Source organism: Phascolarctos cinereus, unplaced genomic scaffold, assembly GCF_003287225.1.
Source record: "Phascolarctos cinereus isolate Bilbo 61053 unplaced genomic scaffold, phaCin_HiC Scaffold_726;HRSCAF=1367, whole genome shotgun sequence".
Lineage (NCBI taxonomy): Eukaryota > Metazoa > Chordata > Mammalia > Diprotodontia > Phascolarctidae > Phascolarctos > Phascolarctos cinereus.
Window position 1 is genome coordinate 224,667,725 of NW_027556098.1, and position 20,417 is coordinate 224,688,141.

The 20,417-nt window shown below is 37.0% G+C and overlaps 1 protein-coding gene across 3 annotated transcripts in view; it reads right to left on the reverse strand.

The window, feature by feature from the left end:
- SCN2A (sodium voltage-gated channel alpha subunit 2) overlaps positions 1–20,417 on the reverse strand; it is a 157,640-nt gene that overhangs the window by 112,787 nt on the left and 24,436 nt on the right. For 2 of the 3 annotated variants that reach the window (XM_020990855.2, XM_020990858.2), the window contains exons 1-3: positions 4,411–4,542; positions 2,234–2,552; positions 769–887 (exon numbers count right to left, since the gene is read on the reverse strand). In XM_020990855.2, coding sequence (XP_020846514.1) covers positions 769–887; positions 2,234–2,500 — 386 coding nt within the window. In that variant the 5' untranslated portion in view covers positions 2,501–2,552; positions 4,411–4,542. Of the gene's footprint in view, positions 1–768; positions 888–2,233; positions 2,553–4,410; positions 4,543–20,417 lie in introns of those variants that run through there. The other variant, XM_020990856.1, reaches the window with a different exon arrangement.

Consider the following 20,417-nt stretch of genomic DNA (forward strand, 5'->3'; position numbering starts at 1 on the left):
AGAAAATTTGAGGAGACAAATAGAGTTGTCATGGAAAACATAATTTGAGAACTATTCAAAAGCTAATGCATATACATATACCTACCCATATATATAATGCATATACGTGTGTATATCTGTATATATATATATATATATATATATTATATATATTACAGTATATATCAACAGTAGAATTTCTGTGAGATCTTTAAATGCTAAATTGAAAGGCAGTCAAAAGCACAATTAAGTTGTGAATCATAGATTAGAGTCAACAAAATACATAGTGCATTAGTATATTATAATGAAAACAAATTTCCAAGAAATATTCAGTAATAATTCCTTGGCTTTGTCTTCATATAAAAATACTAGGATATTCAAATTACATCAAAATAGGTATGAGATTCAAATTATTTTTTCCTGTAAGTAAATCCATCAAAATAAATGAGCTCAAACTTTACTTGATGTTATGAATATAACATTATACTATTTTAATTTAGAAGCATAATATGGAGAGAAATAAGAAGTGACAGGAAAAGCAGATTTATATAAAAAAGGAGAAAAACAGGAAGGAGGACAAAGATGTAATTGATTGACTTGAGAAAGAAGAAAAATTAGAGAAAGAAGAGAAGTACTTCACTTACCTCTGATTTCCTTATTGAATAAGAGGAGAGAGAAGAAACAAGAGAAATAGGGTAGAGAAACAGCAATCACATTGGCTTTAAAGTGAAGTATACAGAAAGATAAAAACCAAACAGCATGCAGTATTAAACCACTTGAAAAGGATATGAATGTACCAAAATCTTAATAGCTATTTTTCTAATAGGGTTGAAAGGAGTTAAAATATACAGGGCAGAAGTGGCACTGAATCGGAAGATTGCTTTCCCCTTATTCAATACTATAAATGTCTGGAAAAAAAAACACGTAAAATGGAATTTAGAACATACAGTAATGAGATTTTAAACACACTCTGCTTTACTTTTTCCTCAGCACTAATTAGTGTACTTAATTAACTAGACTAAGCATTCAGAGGGGAAAAAGGCAAGTTATCTGGAAATGTGCTGATTTCAATATTATTCCATTCAATCTCAATATATTAATGTACTAACCCTCATCCAATAACATAATTAAACTAACATGTATATATGTGCCTTGTTTCCAAGGTGACTCTATATGCTTCTCCTTTACTTGGTAGGTACAATAAGGAAAATTAATATAATGACAAAATTATTAAAGTCAAAAAGTGAGAGTAGAGAAAATTTACATTTTTTGTAACCTTTAAAAGAAGAAATTGTCAATTTCATTCATCATTCAGGTGAGCACTAAGATGTGGTTTGAATCATATCTTCAACAAAACCAAAAATTTTTTCATGATGACCTTTAGCATTTCCCAAGTATGTTCCTTCTTATCTCTAAATTCTATTCTAGCACTTTTCCCTCAGTTTTCAAGTGCTTTGTTGCTTTTTTCATTTAAAGTAGAAAGAAAAAAGATTCTTAAATAATTAAATTTGCTGAATATTAAGGTATTTGTGGTAGAGATACCTTGTGTAGCAAGATATTTTGAAATTTACAAATGGCAGTATCATGGAATTCTCTTAGTTTCAAAAGAAGTTGAACATATTCAGTGTTTGTTTCACCAGGCAAAAATTTCCTCCTACTGGATCTGAATTTCCTAAATACTTGGTAAAATATTAGTCTCACTCAGTGTAGAACTAGAATTCAAGATGGCAAACAATTATTTACCTGGAACCTTGCTTCTTATTCCCAGGTGCCTATTCATTTTGAGGCAATGGCATGCTGGTATCATTTAACAATTAGCTCTCCGATATTTTTAAATGTATACCCAAGATATTTTAAATTTAATATAAATCATCAATGTTTTCGTCATTGCTTTCTTTAGTCTAGGTAATCAACCAAACAATAAATCATTAATCTGTAGCATTTGTCAATTTCTAAGGTATAAATGCTCACACTGAAAATTTAATAATTGGCTCTCTTAAACTGGTATGAGCTGGTACCAGCACAGCCCTGATTCTAGGTCAGTTTCAGGGGTGCAGTTTCAACTTAAGCTATCCAAAATACTCCAGAGATAGTAGGTTTAGTTCATGACTGGCTTCACCTGGCATCCTAGTAATGTTTTATATATGTCATTCATTATATGGTTCTAGCCTCATCCTGCATGGAACTCAACTTGGAGCTATCTTGCAACTTCACTCTGAGTTTAATAGTAAAGGAAATCATATTAAGGACTCACTTTTTTATTGATATAATATGGATCCAGGTCCTCCAAGGGCTCTGACACCATTCCAGGTGGAATGTCTCCATAAATAAATGGGAGGGATTTTCCTGCTTCCAAATCACTATTTGCTTTGGGGCCATTTTCATCATCCTCATCCTTTCGTCCTTGTTTGGGTTTTGTAGCTTTTTCTTCTGCAATGCGTTGCTCAATAGCAGCAAGGGATTCCCTGGTGAAGTAGCGAAAGCTGTCAGGTCCTGGTGGTACCAGCACTGATTGTGCCATCTTTTCATCCTGCACCTTTTAATTACCGTTTAGCTTCTTGCATAAGAAAGTGCTATGGAAACATGAGAGGACAAAAAAGCAATGAGTATTAAGATAAAGGACAAACACAATAATACGGTGTTACTTAAAACGTTTATACGAGGAGCAGAGACAAAATATGTAAACCAAGATTTGTAGCTATATCAATATCTACATATAAACATAAAAAATGAAAGCAACATTTGGCATTCAGGGAATGGCAATTTAAAGGTTTTCTTTTTCCTCCACAGGCAGGTGGGTCTTTCATCAATATGCGATATTATATGATAGGTGTCAATGAGTTAATCGAACTTCCCATGTCCAAAACAAAATTTTAAATAGCTGCTACTAGAAAAAATATATATAATCTAGAGCTCTGAAATGGATATTTGATGTTTCTGCTTGCTGTTCTACTTGTGTGAGTATTTTTGGCAGCCATCTTTTAGCAGACTGTCTGAAACAATTGGAAAACAGAGTGGGAGGGAGAGATGGAGAAGAGAGAGTGTGTCATATTGAATTTTATAAAAAAGGAAGCACAAAGGATTTCCAAAGATCTCCCCACCCTTTTCTCTCTCTTCTTTGCCCATTAGTGCCTCCAAGGGCCTTGAAATTAATCAGTGCACCTGGTAAAGAGGACTGGAAACACAGGTAAAAGCTTGCCTGGGGACCTGCCCATGTTGCTTGCAAGCAAATTATGGGGAGGTGCAGGGGATGCCCTACCTTTTTATAGAACTGCTCAGAAAGCTCTACAGGCAGGGTCACGGCTCCTGCCAAACGGAACAGGAAGTCATTTACATCAGGGCATCTGTAGCTGGACCTCATGACTTAGCAACCTGCTGCTGGCTAACATGATTGCTTTGGAAATTAATCATTATACAACAGTTTAGCAAACTGTTGGGAATATTTCATTTACTTAAAATGTACCCATTTTGCAATAAGTAAAAAATACCAGCTATGTAGCTTCTATTTCAGGATTTTGATTTGGTTAAAAAAATTGAAGCTAAAGATAAAGTAGAAAAAAAAAAGAAAACTGATCCTTCATCCCTTACAGGAGATTGCCACGTCATAGATTCAGTTACACAGAGGTTCTGATCATACCCTCCTGGTGCATAATATAATACTGTGTGGTGCAGCTCTCATCAAAAGATGGAAAACCTATCACCAAAAGCTATCCTTGAAAAAGCATTATCAAGAGAATCTACTGTATTTAGAACTGAAGAACAAATCAAATCTTAACTCCTGAATGCAACCTTTAAGAGCTGTCACCTGTTTTTTCCTTCCTCCAAATACCCTTTAAACCCCACATCACAACATCTAAATAGATGAGATATATTATTTGATGGCAATGTGAAATAATCATAGTTTCATTCTTACAGAGTGGGCCAGATAAGCCGTATGAATAGAATACAGGGCTGTTTCCACAGTATTTTCCTCTGAAGCATACCCATCGGACTTCTCTGGGAGCAGCGCAGCTGCAATGAGTACATGTTATCAGAGAGCCCTCTGAACAAACTGATGCCTCCATAGTATCATTAATCTTCCTCCTTCATCTCCCCAAATAGGCACATGCCTACCTGTATATAGGTATAGGTGTGTGTAAATATATAAAACTATATACACATATACCTATATTATATGTAAATAATATATATGATCTATATGTATGAAAATGGCCCCTGCACGCCCAATGGACATATCTGAAAACATCCTAACGTTATATTCTTGGATGTTCTAATAACACATGATTTTTTAAAAATGAAATCTAGCAACCACAAAAGGGTTAGTTATGAAAATGAAAGTGGTCCCACTGCAGAATTTCTATGAATTTGACTGTTGTCTAGAGCAGAATCACAGAAAACAAGTAGAGAAATAATATTAAAAAGCATTATTACCCCCTGAAGAATCTTTCATCCAATGATTTTGGCATTGGTAGGCTCACACCAAAAAGACTGCAGCTAAAATTCCATCATGCTTTATTTAAAAAAAAAAATTAGGGGGGTGGTGGTGGTGTAACTCTCCTTGGAAAGACCACACCTAACTTCCTGTAAAAGGATTCTGGTTATTGAAGGAAAAACGGCATTTCCTGCATGAGGGACTACAAGATGATGTTATTATATCTACCACAAGAGGGCACAGAGCTGTGATCAATGTTGCTTTGCTTTTCATCACTGTACAGACAGAAACATAAAGGTCAGATATTAAATTTGGCATTACCTATCAATGAATAATACTCCTCATTCGGTAACCTAGACAGCCAGCAAACATAAAAATGCAAATCAAAAGGGGAAAGGACATCTGCCAGAGGAATCAAAACATTTATAAACTGGTTTAAATTCATGAAAATCACAAGAAATATTACATTTGCTGTGGCCTAATTCACATTTGTTCTTTGCTAATTTATCTAATATGTTACTAATGGCCATTCTCATGACTGTGCAATACATTTTCACATTTTGCCTATTAACACTGCAGTTTTTCCCTGGCTTGAAACACTTAACATGACAGATACAACCAAAAGGTAGCTAGAAAAGCCAGTGATAGCTGTGGTTACCATGTAATCATGTGACTGTGTGTCAGCTGTGAGAACAAGAATTAACTCATATAATGAGGACTGAAAAACAGGTTCAAATGAGAATTGGACTTCAGATCCAATAAACATCTGAAAACAATTCTAAAAAAAAAAGAATTGTAACATTCTATCCACTTGCTATTCACCCTGCTTTTCATGACAATTAATGTTTATAAAAAGTAGTGATGCAGGAGACATACTATGGACAGGAATATTAGTTTCATACTGGTCTTATTAATAATGCTGAAACATCTGGAAAGAATTATCTTCAGTCATGGAGCATCTACCTTCAAAATAAACCTCTTTCAAAATTCTGCAAGATAAGCTAGCCCCCTCCTAAAACAGAAGTCTAATATCAGGCTATCTAAATATTTTACCCTTCACCTTTCAAAAGCTCAGTTTCTTCATCAGTAAAATGAAAATTTTCTGTCTCAGAATCCAGAGGAGTCCAGATTGTAGACACAATCTGCTTATACAAAACTCCTAACTCATTAAAAAAAACATAGAGAAACCAATAGGTGATTATATACTTTGCAAAAATATCCTTGCTGTACAAAATAATTTATCATAGTTTTATTATTGGGGTTTTTTTAATAGTACAGTACAAGTGATTAAATTTACATTCAACTTTTCTCAAACATATCTACTGTACAAAGTAAAACACACAACATCCTAATCTCTTAGATAATACCTTAAATATGTGCATATATGTATGTATATATTTATATATGTACATATGTATATGTATATATTTGTCTATGTGTACATATATATCACTAGAATAAAGGATAGCAGCAACTAGGTGACACAGTGGATAGAGCACCAGCCCTGGAGTCAGGAGGATCTAAGTTCAAATCCTGCCACAGACATTTGACATTTACTAGCTTTGTCACTCTGGACAAGTCACTTAACCCCAACTGCCTCACCAAAAAAACTCCCCAAAAAACCCCAAAAAGAATAAAGGCTAGCTGATGGATGTCCTATCTACAGTGGTATTCATACATTGTCTAGAAAACACAACAAAGGCCTTCTACCTAGCCAGTCGGGTGGATCACTTGAGGCAAATGTATGGAAGGATGTTAATAAGAGTTCCACAAGATATGTATGATGGACTGCAAAGTACACATGTGTGAGACCATAATTCCAGTGGAATGGTACTTAATCAATAAGTTTTTAATAAGCACTTATTATATGCCAGATTCTACACTAAACATTGGAGATTTATCAATTAATAAATCAATCAGTAAACCTCTATTAAGTGCCTATTACATGCCAGTCACTGTGTTCAATGCTGGGGATATAAAAGGGGAAACAGTCCCTGTGACGAGGTTTGGAGATGCTAGGACCTTGAGAATGCCAAGGCAGAGTTGCCTGGAATGAATTCACACACTCAAGCCTTCTTTTAGTCAAGCGGCAAAAAGTTTATTATCATGCTTTAGCAAAAAGCAGGCAAGGGTCCTTAGTGAACCTGCAAGAGAGTGTGGATGGTGCTGGGGCTTATATGGAAAAGGGGCATGGGAAAGGAATGCAAGGGATGCTAATTAGGTAATCTAGGGCTCTATGTGTCTTTGGGAGCTATGGAGAGGAAAGTGTAGGGAGTCTGCAGAGATAATTTTGTTGATTCCAGACATTGAAGGGAGTGGTCAGAAGCATGGACCTTGGAGATCTGGCACAAGGGAGAGCCCTTGGGACAAAAATCCTTGGGCCAGGCACCGCCTGTCCTGGTAAGAGAATGTGTTCTGCAGCAAAAGAAAATTTTCTCACAGGAGAAGGGCCTACTGAGAAATTGGGAAGCTTCCAGAGACATGATCTTAGGGCTGGACCTCAAGTACCCCACCACCTGCATTCAAGAGGCTTACACTCTAATGGGGGAGACAACCCACAAACAAATATATACAAAGTAAGATATACAGTATAAAAGGAAATAATTAACAGAGAGTACTTTGTACAGTGGATATGTTTGAGAAAAGTTGAACGTAAATTTAATCACTTGTACTACACTATTTAAAAAAAAAACAATAATAAAACTATGATAGAACATATAAAGAACAGAGAGAACTAGAATTAAGAGGGATTGGGAGAGGCTTCCTGAAAAAAGATTTGATTTTTGTTGTGACTTAAAAGGAAGCCATAGAGGTCAATAGTTGGAGCAGAGGATAGAGAGCATTCCAAGAACAGGGAACAGCAAGAGAAAATACCTGGAGGCACAAGATGGAACTGTATGTTCCTGAAACAACCAGGAAGCCATTGAGATCAGAGTGTGTGTTGGGGGGTAAGGTATAAGAAGACTGGAAAGGTAAGAGGAAGCTGGGTTATGAAGGGCTTTAAATGGCAAACAGCATTTTGTAGTTGACCCTGGAGGTAATGTATATTACTTCTGAATCCTAAAGATTCAACTAAAATAAAACAACTAAAATAAAACAAAGTAGAAGGATATGAAACCCATCAGCTTTGCTGAATATTATCCATAAATCGCAGCAGGAAGTGATAAATGAAAATTTTCATTCAAAATAATGAAATAATATATAAAATATTTAGGAGTCTACACACCAACACACACACAGGAACTCTATGAACACAACTACAAATACTCTGTGGAAATACAGATCTAAATTATTGCAGAAATATTAATCATTCATGGTTAGGCTCTGACATTACAATAAAAATGACTATGGAAATTAAATTTATTTATTCAGTGACATACCAATGAAACTACTAAAGAGTTACTTTATGGAGCTAGGAAAAATAATAAAAAAATTTATAAGGGACAAAAGGTCAAGAATCTCAAGGGAGATCATAAAAAAAGTGAAATGGAAGGGGGCATAGCAGCAGCAGACATCAAACTATAGTACAAAACAGTAATCAAAACTATTTGATGCTGATTAATAAACAGAAAAGTTGATCAGTGGAATAGATTAGGAATACAACAGGTGAATGAATCTAGTAGAATAATATTTGATAAACCCAAATATCCTAGCTACTGAGTTGAATATAATTTTCTTTCTTTTCTTTTTTTTCCCCCCTTAGACAATCAGGGTTAAGTGACTTGCTCAGGGTCACACAGCTAGTTAAGTGTCAAGTGTCTGAGATGGGATTTGAACTCAGGTCCTCCTGACTCCAAGGCCAGCATTCTAGCCACTGTGTCACCTAGCTGCCCTTGGTTGAATATAATTTAAAAAATATTCTGTCCCTTCCACTAATTCCCCTCTAACCAAAAAATGAAAAAAAAATAAAAATAAATTTTAAAAAAGGGCAAAAACTCCATAGCTTCTTAGTCTGTCAAATTCTCACATCAGCCACATCTGAAAATATATGTCTCTCTTCATTTTAAGGTCATCACATCTGTCAGGGAAGGAGCAGAGTCTTTTACCTTCATTCTGATCGATGCAATGATAATAGACCAAAGCTTTTCCTATACAGCTATTTTATAATTGTTCTTTTTCTGCTCACTTAGGTCTTCATCAGTTCATAAAAGTCTTTCTAGTTTTCTCTGAAATTATCCATTTCATCCAGCATACAGGTGTAAAGATTCAGGCAACTGCTGTGTGCCACTACAGTATTTTCTCCTTTATTCCTGGGAGGTAGTATTCTTCAATAGGGACCTTCTCTCTGTACCCTCCCTCCACTTTCCAGCTTCCTTTTATGTATTATATCTTATGTGCTATCTTCCTACTTTATCATAAGTTCCTGAGGGCCAAGGACTTCTTTTCTTTCTGTTTAATATTTGTATTCTCAGCACTTAGCACAACGCTTAGCACATAGTAGGAGTTTAATAAATGCTTGCTGACTTGTTGACTTGGATTTGGGGGCAAAGTAAAGTCAGCAAGCATTTATTAAGCTCCTACTATGTGCTAAGCGTTGTGCTAAGTGCTGAACATACATAGAAAGGCAAATATAGGCTTACAATCTAATGGGCAGACCTAGCTTCAAATTCTTGCTCTGCCATTTAAAGCCAGTGTGACCATAAGCAGTTCACTCAATCTCAATTTCTTTAACTGCAAAATAAGGACCAGATAACCTCGAAGATCCATTCCATATATAAATTTATGATCTTCTGACAGTGAATATGGCACAATGATTATATTATTTTGTATATTTTAAAATGCTAAGATTTCTTTGCCATTATAAAAATTGTGATAAATTATCCTTTTTTTAAAAAAATTGAGCTAAGAAAATTATCTGCATAGATTGTCTTATGAAAAGTTGGGAAAGGGGCAGCTAGGAGGCACAGTGGATAGAGCACCGGCCCTAAAGTCAGGAGGACCTGAATTCAAATCTGATCTCAGACCAAAAACTTGACACTTACTAGCTGTGTGACCCTGGACAAGTCACTTAAGCCCAAGTGTCAAAAAAAAAAGTAGGGAGCAACTTTTTTTTAAAGGGATGTTTTTATACTGAAATTAGAAAAAACCTTAATGATCCTAAACTTTTCTCACTGAAACAAAGGCCCTTCTTTTAAACACAATATTCTTCCAGTGATGCTGTGGGGCTATGAGTCATGAACGATCACACTGTTGAATAATTAAAGATGAGGGCACCAACAAGAGAAGTAGCATAAATGATACCATCAGAGAACTACATGACTATAGTGACAGGCAGTCCATGTGATCCACTGGTACCTACACAACACCTAGAGAAGCAGAGGAAAGCTCTCAGTGTGTTGGGTGGACCTCCCTGTGGAGAATTTATTGAAGGACGGGGAGGAGAGTTGTACAACATTTGAAGGTTTTGATTTGCCTTGTAACAAGGAGTACTTGTATTGACAAGACCACAGAGCCCTCAGAAATCCTTAAGGCCAGAAGGAAATCAAATCTCATTGTAGGGTGAAGGCTCAAAGCCTGTGGTGGAAAGTTAATACACAGAGGTACAATTTTCAAAGCTTGTCTATGGCATGCAAGTACTTTGTTTTAACTTAGTCTCCTGCTACATTTATAACACAGGTTTTGTGTTTTGTGTGTGATACAAAGCATAAGAGCTGATGCCTCATTCCAAAGAGCTTAACATCTAGTTGAGTCAATGAGATATACATATTTGAAAAGGTAACAATTTAAGCGATACAGTAATGATATGAGAAGGCCATACTTCAGCAGAAGGAAGGAAGCAGAGCAAGTGGGAAGGTGTCTGAAGAGAAAATAGGAACTGACACTACCAGCCTCAACCAGGCCTTCCATCTGGCTTCCTATGCAGTTTCATCATTGTTCCCCCTGGGTTGTGCTTGGTATGAAAAAAAATGTCAAGAGGGACTTACAAATGACAAGATCTTGGAACATAACAATCCTACCAGGGACAAGAGGATTGCATGGTGTCATTGCAGCCTCACTCTGCTAAGGTGACCAAGTATGGAGAGAATGGACAAGAGCAGGACACCCCTATCTGAGCTGCATGGTAAAACCAGACAGGATGGGCCAAGGGAAAATGTCATAGAATACAGAGAGAGAGAGAGAGAGAGAGAGAGAGAGAGAGAGAGAGAGAGAGAGAGAGAGAGAGAGAGAGAGAGAGAGAGAGAGAGAGAAAGAGAGAGAGAGAGAGACAGAGGGAGAGACAGAGAGAGACAGAGGGAGAGACAGAGACAGAGAGAGAGACAGAGAGAGAGAGAGAAATATGTAATACCTATGAATCATTGGGAAGGATGACACCTAAGTACTATAATGACCCACATTTATATAATTTGTTTGAAATTTACCAAGAGCTTTACTCAACCATTCTGTGGGACAAACTAAGTCTTACTTTATCTATTTTACAGAGGAGGAAACTGAGTTACAGAAATGAAGTGACTGGTTCAGTCATACAGCTATTAATGTGTTAGAGTCACTACTCAAACCTCGGTATCTCCTGACTCCAAATCCACTGATCTTTCCTCAACAACATGCTGCCTCTCTAAGGGTCTAAGGTGAACTCTTTTTGAAAAAAAAAAACCTTTTCTCTAGACATACTCTCTCTTTTGGGAATCTCAGTAGCTCCCATGGGTTCAATTAACATGACAGAGGACTCCAAAGCCTACCTGTCTCTCTCTTACCTTTCTCCTGAGCTGCAATCCTGTATCTGTTGGAAACCTAACTGTCCCCTGTCCTAAATTAATAAAATGATCAGTTGTTTCTGACTCTTTAGGACCATCCATAGGATTTTCTTGGCAAAGATGCTAGAGTGGTTTGCCATTTTCTTCTCCAGTGGAGTAAAGCAATGACTAGCTCAGCATCGCCCAGCTAGTTAAGTGTCTGAGGCCACATTTGAACTCAGGGTTTCCTGAGTCCAGGACCAGCACTGTATCCGCTGAGCCGCCTACCTGCCTCTTAATGTCCCATAGGGATCTTAAACTCCACATGTCCAAAATTCCATGTCATTTTCTTCTTCCTGGCACCTCCATTTGGAGGAGGGGCCCAGACTAGCTATCATTCATCCTCTGGAGTTCATCAACATGCCCAGATGGTACCATCCTTTCCACACCCCCTGCTTTTCAGCTCCCATTTACGTGATGTCTTCCCCTACTAAAATATGAGATTCTTGAGAGCAAGGACTGTCTATCCTCTTGCTTGTACTTGTATCCCTAGGACTTAGCACAGTGCCTAGCAAATAATTTTTCATAACAAATGCTTGCTGACTTGATTTAACTTCCTCCCATAATCTAACCTTTTCTCTAATTTTTCAATTTTTTTCTAGTGTACCAGAAATATAATAACAGCTGTTAGCAGGGTTTGCTCATCAAGTGAGGAGTTTTATTCTGAATGACATCATAAGGAAAAGTCATTCAGGACACTGGCAAGACAAAATACTGTTGAATACACTAAAATACAATGATGAAATTACAAATAATAAGGACTCCAAAGGTCATGAACCCAGTGTCGGTAACAGAGGTTTGGATGAAACCTGATCTTTACAACTGAATACTTAAAATAGATCCTTAAATCAGCAAGGGAAACTTGTGCCACCAGATACAGCTCCTTGTGAAAGTTTAAAGCTATTTCTAAGTGAATTGAAGTGATCATTGCAAACCTATTAGAAGTACAAGTAGAGGTTTAAACTCTACATTAACCAATGATATTACTGGGTTTCAGCATTTACTGGACAATATAAAATTGAATTATTTTCTCAATTACCTAAGTTTTGAAATGAAGAATCTTCCTTAATTATTCACTCTCCCTTAGCACCTTTTTTTCCAACATGGATTAGGCCCACCCCTCTTCCTTTCCTCCTGAGACAGTGATTAGTTTTCTCTAAAAGGAAGGCAAAGCTGGCTGGCACCTGATTGGTTCATGTGTCTTTAATGATGCTGCCCCCACTCACAAGACGGGTAGGCCCGGTTGCTGAGAGAAGTTATGTCTTTCAAGCCACAGCAGCATCCACTGTGAGTTACCATTCCATACAATCTATATTCCATCACTACTGCTTGATTGAAACTGGCTCTACATAGTTGTGGTTGTCCAGTCGTGTATGGTTTTTTTGGAGTAGTTTGCCATTTTCTTCTCCAGCTCATTTTACAGATAAGGAAACCAAGGCAGACAGGGTTAAGTGGCTTGTCCAATGTCACATCTCTGAGGCCAGACTGAAACTCAGGAAGGTAAGTCTTGGTTTTTTTGTTTGTTTGTTTGTTTGTTTGTTTTGGTTTTTTTTGTTAGGCAGTGGGATTAAGTGACTTGCCCAGGGTCACACAGCTAGTAAGCCATCATGTGTCTGAGGCCGGATTTGAACTCAGGTCCTCCTGAATCTAGGGCCGGTGCTCTATCCACTGTGCCACCTAGCTGCCCCCAGGAAGGTGAGTCTTCCTGCCTCCAGGTATATCCACTGTGCCACCTAACTGCTCTTCTGAATAACAACAATAATAATAGCTAACATTTGTATAGCGCCTACTATGTGCCAGGCACTGTGCTAAGTATTTTACAAATATCTCATCTGATCCATACAACAATCCTGGGGGGGGGGGTGTAGGTGCTATTATTATCCCCATTTTGCAGATGACGAAACTGAAACAGACAAAAGTTAAATGACTTGTCCAGAGTCACACAGCTGCTAAGTGTTTGAGGCAGTCTCTCTGTGCCAAGACTAGACTCTTCCTCCTTCTGTACTTTTGGGTGGGGCAGCCAGTACTACTTAGGCTTCTCCTTGGCTACTTGGGTTCCTGTGCAAAGCTCCTCTTCCAGGGAATGCAGATGGGGGTAGAGGAAGGTCACATCTTTGAGGTCAAGGGCCAGATATTCAGGCCTCTTTATGCTAGGACCTCAGAGCTCTGAAGTCTTCTGGTCCAAGCCAAACTCACAGTAGTTGCTACCACACCTGGCTGCCATGGCTTCCCAGCGGCGCTGCTATGTGTTTATAATCACCCCGGAGCTTTGGCTCTTGCTGCCTTCAGACAGAGAGCGCTGCCTGCTACACTGGCCTCTCATCTTCCCCTGGTTCAGCTGGGAGGTTACAGTTTGTTTGCCTGTGCTGGCACTGGCTTTTTTGGAGGTTGCCTATGGAATAAGGATAAATGCAGATATTTTATACAGAGCTGTGGTAAAAGAAGTCACCATACTTTCTCATTGGATTTCTTGATCATTATTTAATCTGATGCAAATTTTATGGTTTTTTGTTTTGTTTTGGTTTTTTTGCTGGAATGGGTACAAGAGAACTGGGTAGTGTGCCTTCATTCAGGCAGCCATCATGGCTAGATGTCCTCATGTTATTTTCTCCATGAAGGCACAGGCTGTTTCACTTTTGTTATTATATCATCATCACCTAGCCCAGTGTCTGGCACACAGTAGATATTAACAGATGCTTGCTGGTTGATAGATTAAGGAGAGGTACTATTCTTATGTGCTAGAGGCATCTGGGAAAGTAGGTGTGCGTTTCTGTATGTTTGTATGTATGTGTGTGTGCATATTTACATATTATATAAATTTAATATGTATATTATATGTAATCCAAGATTCAGCATGCCCAGCTTGCCTAACATGGAAGCCTCTGTGTCCCCTACCACATAGGTGGAGGCAGCCTCATTTTATGGATTGTCTGCATCTTTAAAACTGTGAGATTGAGACTGAGCCCGAGTGTCTTTGTCTTACTGCTGCCCTCTCTTTTTTGGACATGCTTATCCACTCTGTTCAGAGGATCAAGATCACAGTTCACCCACAGCATGGGCACCATGAACCCAGAAGAGGAAAAGGACTTTCTTTCTCTGTTTTTCCTCTTTTCCTCTCTGAGAAATGGACCTGGAGGGTTTGTTGCTGTTCTGTCCTCCTTAGTTTCAAGTGCTAGAGGGGATATCAAACCGGGAAGTTTGAAATACAATGACCTTGGAGCCAGGATTGTAGGGGGAACTGTGCAGCTAGCCAGCCAGGCACGGCAGCCCTGAGCAGCCAGGATGCTTGGGACTTGAGCTTAAGGAGGATTTTGATCCTGGAACTGGATCTTTGCTCTATAGGAACTGAGCTAAACTGTGAACCTAATTCTCTTTCCTTCTCCAGACACTGAGGTGATGCATAGCAGGGGAGAAAGATTATGTCTCCCACGTGTTGGGGGAGGAAATTTGTATATCTTATATCTTTTGAAGTAAATATTTCTTTGTAAAATCTAGTCTGTCAGTGGATAAATGGAATTGGGGTGCAGGAGGCACCCTCTACATTTGGGGGAGCTGGAGCCATTTGCAGAGAGCCTAGACACACCAAATCCCTGAAGGGTCCTAAAGAACCTGGGGGAGGAGTGAAATGCAACCTCTATGGCCTTAAGGCAATGAGGGACATGGTAGATCATGACGAAAGCTTATTGAACCAACAAATTTGGCTAAGGTATAGGGTTTGTGTAAAATAATAGCCATAAAGTGGAGCTAGATCATGGAGATTATTATTAGGAGTGTATGATTTATACTCTGGGCCAGTGGTTTCCAAACATTATATGCACCACCTCCTCTTCCCCCCCAGTTAAAAAAATGTTTTGTCTTTCCACTTTAGAATTTTTTTTCTTTCTTACCTTCCCCCATTAGGAAAAAAGAAAGAAACAAAATACAACTCTAGGGGGGCAGCTAGGTGGCACACAGTGGATAGAGCACTGGTCCTGGAATCAGGAGGACCTGAGTTCAAATCCAGCCTCAGACATTTACTAGCTATATGAGGTGGGCAAGTTACTTAATCCTGTTTGCCTCAGTTTCCTCATCTATAAAATGAACTGGAGAAGGAAATGGCAAAACATTTTAGTATGTCTGCCAAGAAAACCCCAATTGGGGTCATAAAGAGTCAGACGCAACTGAAAAGCAACTCAACAACTGTTGTAAAAATTGTTCTCTTGCCTCTGTTCACTTCACTCTGCATTAGTTCATGTAAGACTTTCCAGGTTTCTCTGAAACTTAATGAGAATTGCTTCCAGCATAACAATGTTCTACTACATTCACACCATACAACCATACATGCCAAACATTATTTGTTCAGTCATTCCCAAACTGAAGGATACTTCCTTAGTTTCCAGTTCTTTATTATAATGAAGAGCTGCTATACATATTTTTGTCCCTTTGGCCTTTTTTACTTTGATCTCTTTGGGGTATAGATGTAGTAGTGGTACTGCTGAACAAAATTATATACACATACACACACACACACACACACACACACACACACACATATATATATATATATATATATATATACAATTTGGTAACTTTTGAAGCATAGTTCCAAAGTGCTTTCAATTATGATTTAACCCATTCACATCTTTACCATCTCTCCACCTTCCATAAAAGCTTACAAAGCTAGTAAGTATTTGAAGCTGCATTTGAATTCAAGTCTTGGAGACTATAAGGCCAGCCCTCTTATCCATTGTGTCACTTAGCTGCCTTACACAAATTTTAAACATAGAATAAAATAGTGATAACAGGTACCGTGTTTATCTTTTCTTTGTATCTTTAGAGCTTGGAAGATAGTAGGTGCTTAATAAATACTTATTAAGATGATATGACATATAATATTTACTTACTGACAAAATACATTATAAGTCTCATGTTTATTGTTTATATGTATAGTAACCATACTTTTTCAGTACAAAGCTTTTCAAAACACCTTGTCACTGATGCTACTCATAATTCTTCTTTTAACCACTAATCAAGAATGGTATTTTATCTTTATAACAGCTACACAAAAACCCAGCATGTTTCTTATAGAGAAGGATGCTCAATAGGATCACCCTGTAGCTGGAAGACTAAAACGATTTGATGCAGGGCCAGGAGACCTGGACCCTGATAATTTTTCATGATTATTGCAGTGAGCTGTTCAGACCATATAGGGATGAGGAAAGTAGGAGATAAGGGGTTTTTTTTGTTTGTTTATTTGTTTTTAACTTAGGGGTCCTGAGGAGAATATGAGTATAATAGACTGAGAATTTTTTGTTTCCTATATTTATTCATGAATGTCTGTGAATACAGTGTATCTTATGAAGTTATGATAAAAGAAACAAAAAGAAACATTATGCTCGATACCTATATTTTGTACTGAGGACTCTTGTGGGAGGGGACTTTGCTAACTGTCTTTGTGGAACCCTTCACACAAGCCATTCCAAAGCTTTGCTTAAGAGATATACCCGGATTTTACTCTAGGGTGAAGCCAGAGCCTGAAAGAAAAACTGATCCTTCTAGAGACTGACCTAGGTCCAAATGACCCCAGAGTCCCATTGTGAGATAAAAATTTAATCATTGACAACTTCAAACCATTAGCTATAACCAGAAGTGTACTGGTGTTTCACAACCTGCTTTCTGGGGAAAAAATGCACGCATGACACAGTTTTAGGTCTAATCTACATTATTAGCATTTTCTCCGTTACTTTCACAAATTTCAACAATTAAAAAAACCAATAAATTAAGTCCTAATTTGTAGCTTTTGCTGATTTCAAAGGTGGAAAATACTTATGCTAAAAATTTAACAATCAGCTTTGGCTCCAGCATATCCCCAGCTATAACTCTTCTGCTGTTATTACAATTTTTTTTAAAAAAATTATCAGCTATTTAAAAAAAAACAGCTTGAGGGGAAGTTAGGTGGCACAGAGGATAGAGCACTGGCCCTGGAGTCAGGAGGAACTGAGTTCAAATCCAGCCTTAGACACATAACACTCACTGGCTGTGTGACTCTGGGCAAGTCACTTAACCCCAATTGTGTTACCAAAAAAATGTTACATAGAACTCACCAAAATGAATGTTGAGAAATAAAGAAGATATGGCACCTTTAACTTCCAACTAAAGATTTTTAACTTTAAGTTTACACACTTCAGATCCAAATTCATCAAGAAGCTAGATAACATAGCTGCTTTCTGAACCTACGTGGCCTGATGGTGATGGTGGCATGACACACCTAATTTGAGATTTCACGATCACCACCTCAAATGTGATCTTGTTTGCACCAACTGTATTAAACAATTTCTGCCTTGCATCCACTGCCATTTGGAGTGGACTTGCTGTTTTAGTCTTGACTTTACTGGTTCTTGTTTGAATTTTTGTGTTTATTGAACAAAGTGAAATATATTTATGTGGAGTTGTACTTAACAATAATCTTTACCACTGCTTCACTGTCATCTTTCCACCTTACCCATGGGAAGGGGCATTATACAGTCTTCCAGGGGACATGCCTCAGTTTAAAAATAAAAAAACCTGTTCTTGAAATACTTATGTCTTTGAGAAAGAGGACCAGTGTGACCACTGAAGCTGAAGAGTAAAACTGCGTCATTGGTGTGGGATGATGAGGGTTGGAGGGACAAGAAATCCAAATCTTGCCATCTCCATTAATACATGAGTTATCTGAGCAGTGCAGGTCTTATGGCAAGGACTATTGCTTGTTAGCCAGTCCTGAAGTGTGTATGTATTATATGGGGACTCTAAACCATAAACTGGCACTATGAATCTGAATAAGGTTATTTAGGACTAAGTGAGAGAGATTATTCTGAATGTTAAACTCTTTAATCTTAAAGGGTTTAATAAAATGTTAATCTAGATTAATATTTCCTATTTAGTCCTATGTAACCCTACCTCTAGTACCAGTTTGCCTTTCCAGTCTTATTTTACGTAATTCTCCTATACTAGACATCTAGCTGTTCTTCACACTCTTACAAAAAACACAACTAAAATATACAAATGAATAGGAAATTAAGATGTGATACTATCCATTAGGCAGAACCAAGTAAATAAATAGGAACATATCTATAATGAAAGCTTTGTGCAGAGCTGAAATCAGAGACAAAGTACGGGTTTTTGCATTGTAGAGAGTGTACACTTACACACAAAAACATTACCCCTTTGGAGAAATAATTATGTTTACTAACTATTGTGACCCATTCATTGATTGTTGTATCATATATTTTTTAATTTAAAACAAATCTTTAAAAAAGGAATTCCTCTGATAGGCTGGCTAACTTCATCAAATTTGTGAATAATTAATTATTAACAAGCAATTATATCCAAGTCTATCTTATACCTTAGGACATATACAAGAATTTTGAATCATATTTTGTATATGTCGTATGATGTACATATCACCAGACACAGATAATAGAATACTAATTGTTATTGAGTCCTTTCAGTCATGTCCAATTCTCCCTGATTGCATTTGGAGTTTTCTGGGCAAAGATACTGGATTGTTTGCCATTTCTTTCTCCAGGTCATTTTACAGATGAAGAACTGAAGGCAAATGGTTAAGTGACTTGCCAAGAGTCACACAGCTAGTAAATGTTTGAGGTTACATTTGAACTCAGGTCCTCCAGATTCCAGGGCTAGCACTCTATCTACCCCCACCACCTAGCTGCCCTATAGAACACTAGTGCCTGTATCTAATTGATAAATAAAGAAATGTATGTACATATTATTGAAATTTTTTTAAACTGATTGGGTATTCGATCAAAAAAGTTTGGAGGCTACTCTTATAGAATAGAATGGAATAAATTGACCCCTACTTTCAGTGTCAGTCTTCCATATATTTGAAGACAGCTATCTGGCCACCTTTCATTTCTTCTTCTCTAGGCAAAATCCTCAATTTCTTTAGACTTTATTTATACAACATTTCACCCTGGAAAACTTTATAAATTTCCCTAATAAAATGTGGAAACCATGGCTAGATAAGTGTTTCATACAGTCATTAATGTTTGTGCTTCTTTCTCTTAATATAGTATAAAATTACACTAGCTTTCATAGAATCCTCATTGTATAATGGTTCATAGCTTTTGGTAAATGAAAACTCCTAGGTTTTTAAAAAATGCACTGCAATTAACCCGTGTTTTTTCTAACCTGTTTTTGTGCACTTGACTTTTTGTTAAAGCAAAAATTCAGGTCTGTAGATCAATGAAACAACAAACATTTACTAAGCCCTTATTCTGTTACAGGAACTGTGCTAAGTTTTTGGAAAAGAAAGAGAAAAATAGTACTTGCCCTTAAGGAGTTTATATTCTGAAAGAAGAGACAGAACATGTACATGAATTGGTACATTCAAGACACATATAGAGGAGATGAAAGTGAATCTTAGTTAGGAAGACTCTAATAGCTGGGGGACCAGAAAAGGCTTCCTGAAGGAGGTATGATTTAAGCTGATTTAAGCCAAGGACTTTACATATCTCCCTATTAACTTTATCTTTTGTTCTAAGTTTATAATTTCAATTTAATGAGCTCTTTTTGCATTATGGTTCATATTTTGTTTTTTGCCCAGATTTGCATTGCCTGAGATTTGATTTGCAAGACTTCTTTGTCTTTACCCATGTCTCTGGTTAAAATTTTGAACAGAATATAGCAGAAATGAGCCCTTCCACAAATCACTAGAGACCAACCTTTAGATTGATATCTATTAATCAACATTGTTTGGACATGGCTGTGCAATCAGGAATTTGCCTAATTGTTCTCCTACAGACCACATTCCTCTACCTAGTTCACAGAGCTATTAAGAGGAAACTTGTCAAATGCCTTTCTGAAATCAAGATTCATTATATCTATCTATATCTATATCTATATCTATATCTATATCTATATCTATATCTATATCTATATCTATATCTATATCTATATCTATGTCTATGTCTATATCTATATCTATATCTATATCTATATCTATATCTATATCTATATCTATATCTATATCTATATCTATATCTATAGCATTCCCTTAATCTACTTACTTGTTAGCCCATTTAAATCACTTATAATTATAAGTGAAAAATAGGTACATATCTACATCTACATCTACATCTACATCTACATCTATATCTATATCTATATCTATATCTATATCTATATCTATATCTATATCTATATCTATATCTATAGCATTCCCTTAATCTACTTACTTGTTAGCCCATTTAAATCACTTATAATTATAAGTGAAAAATAGGTACAAAGTCTATCTT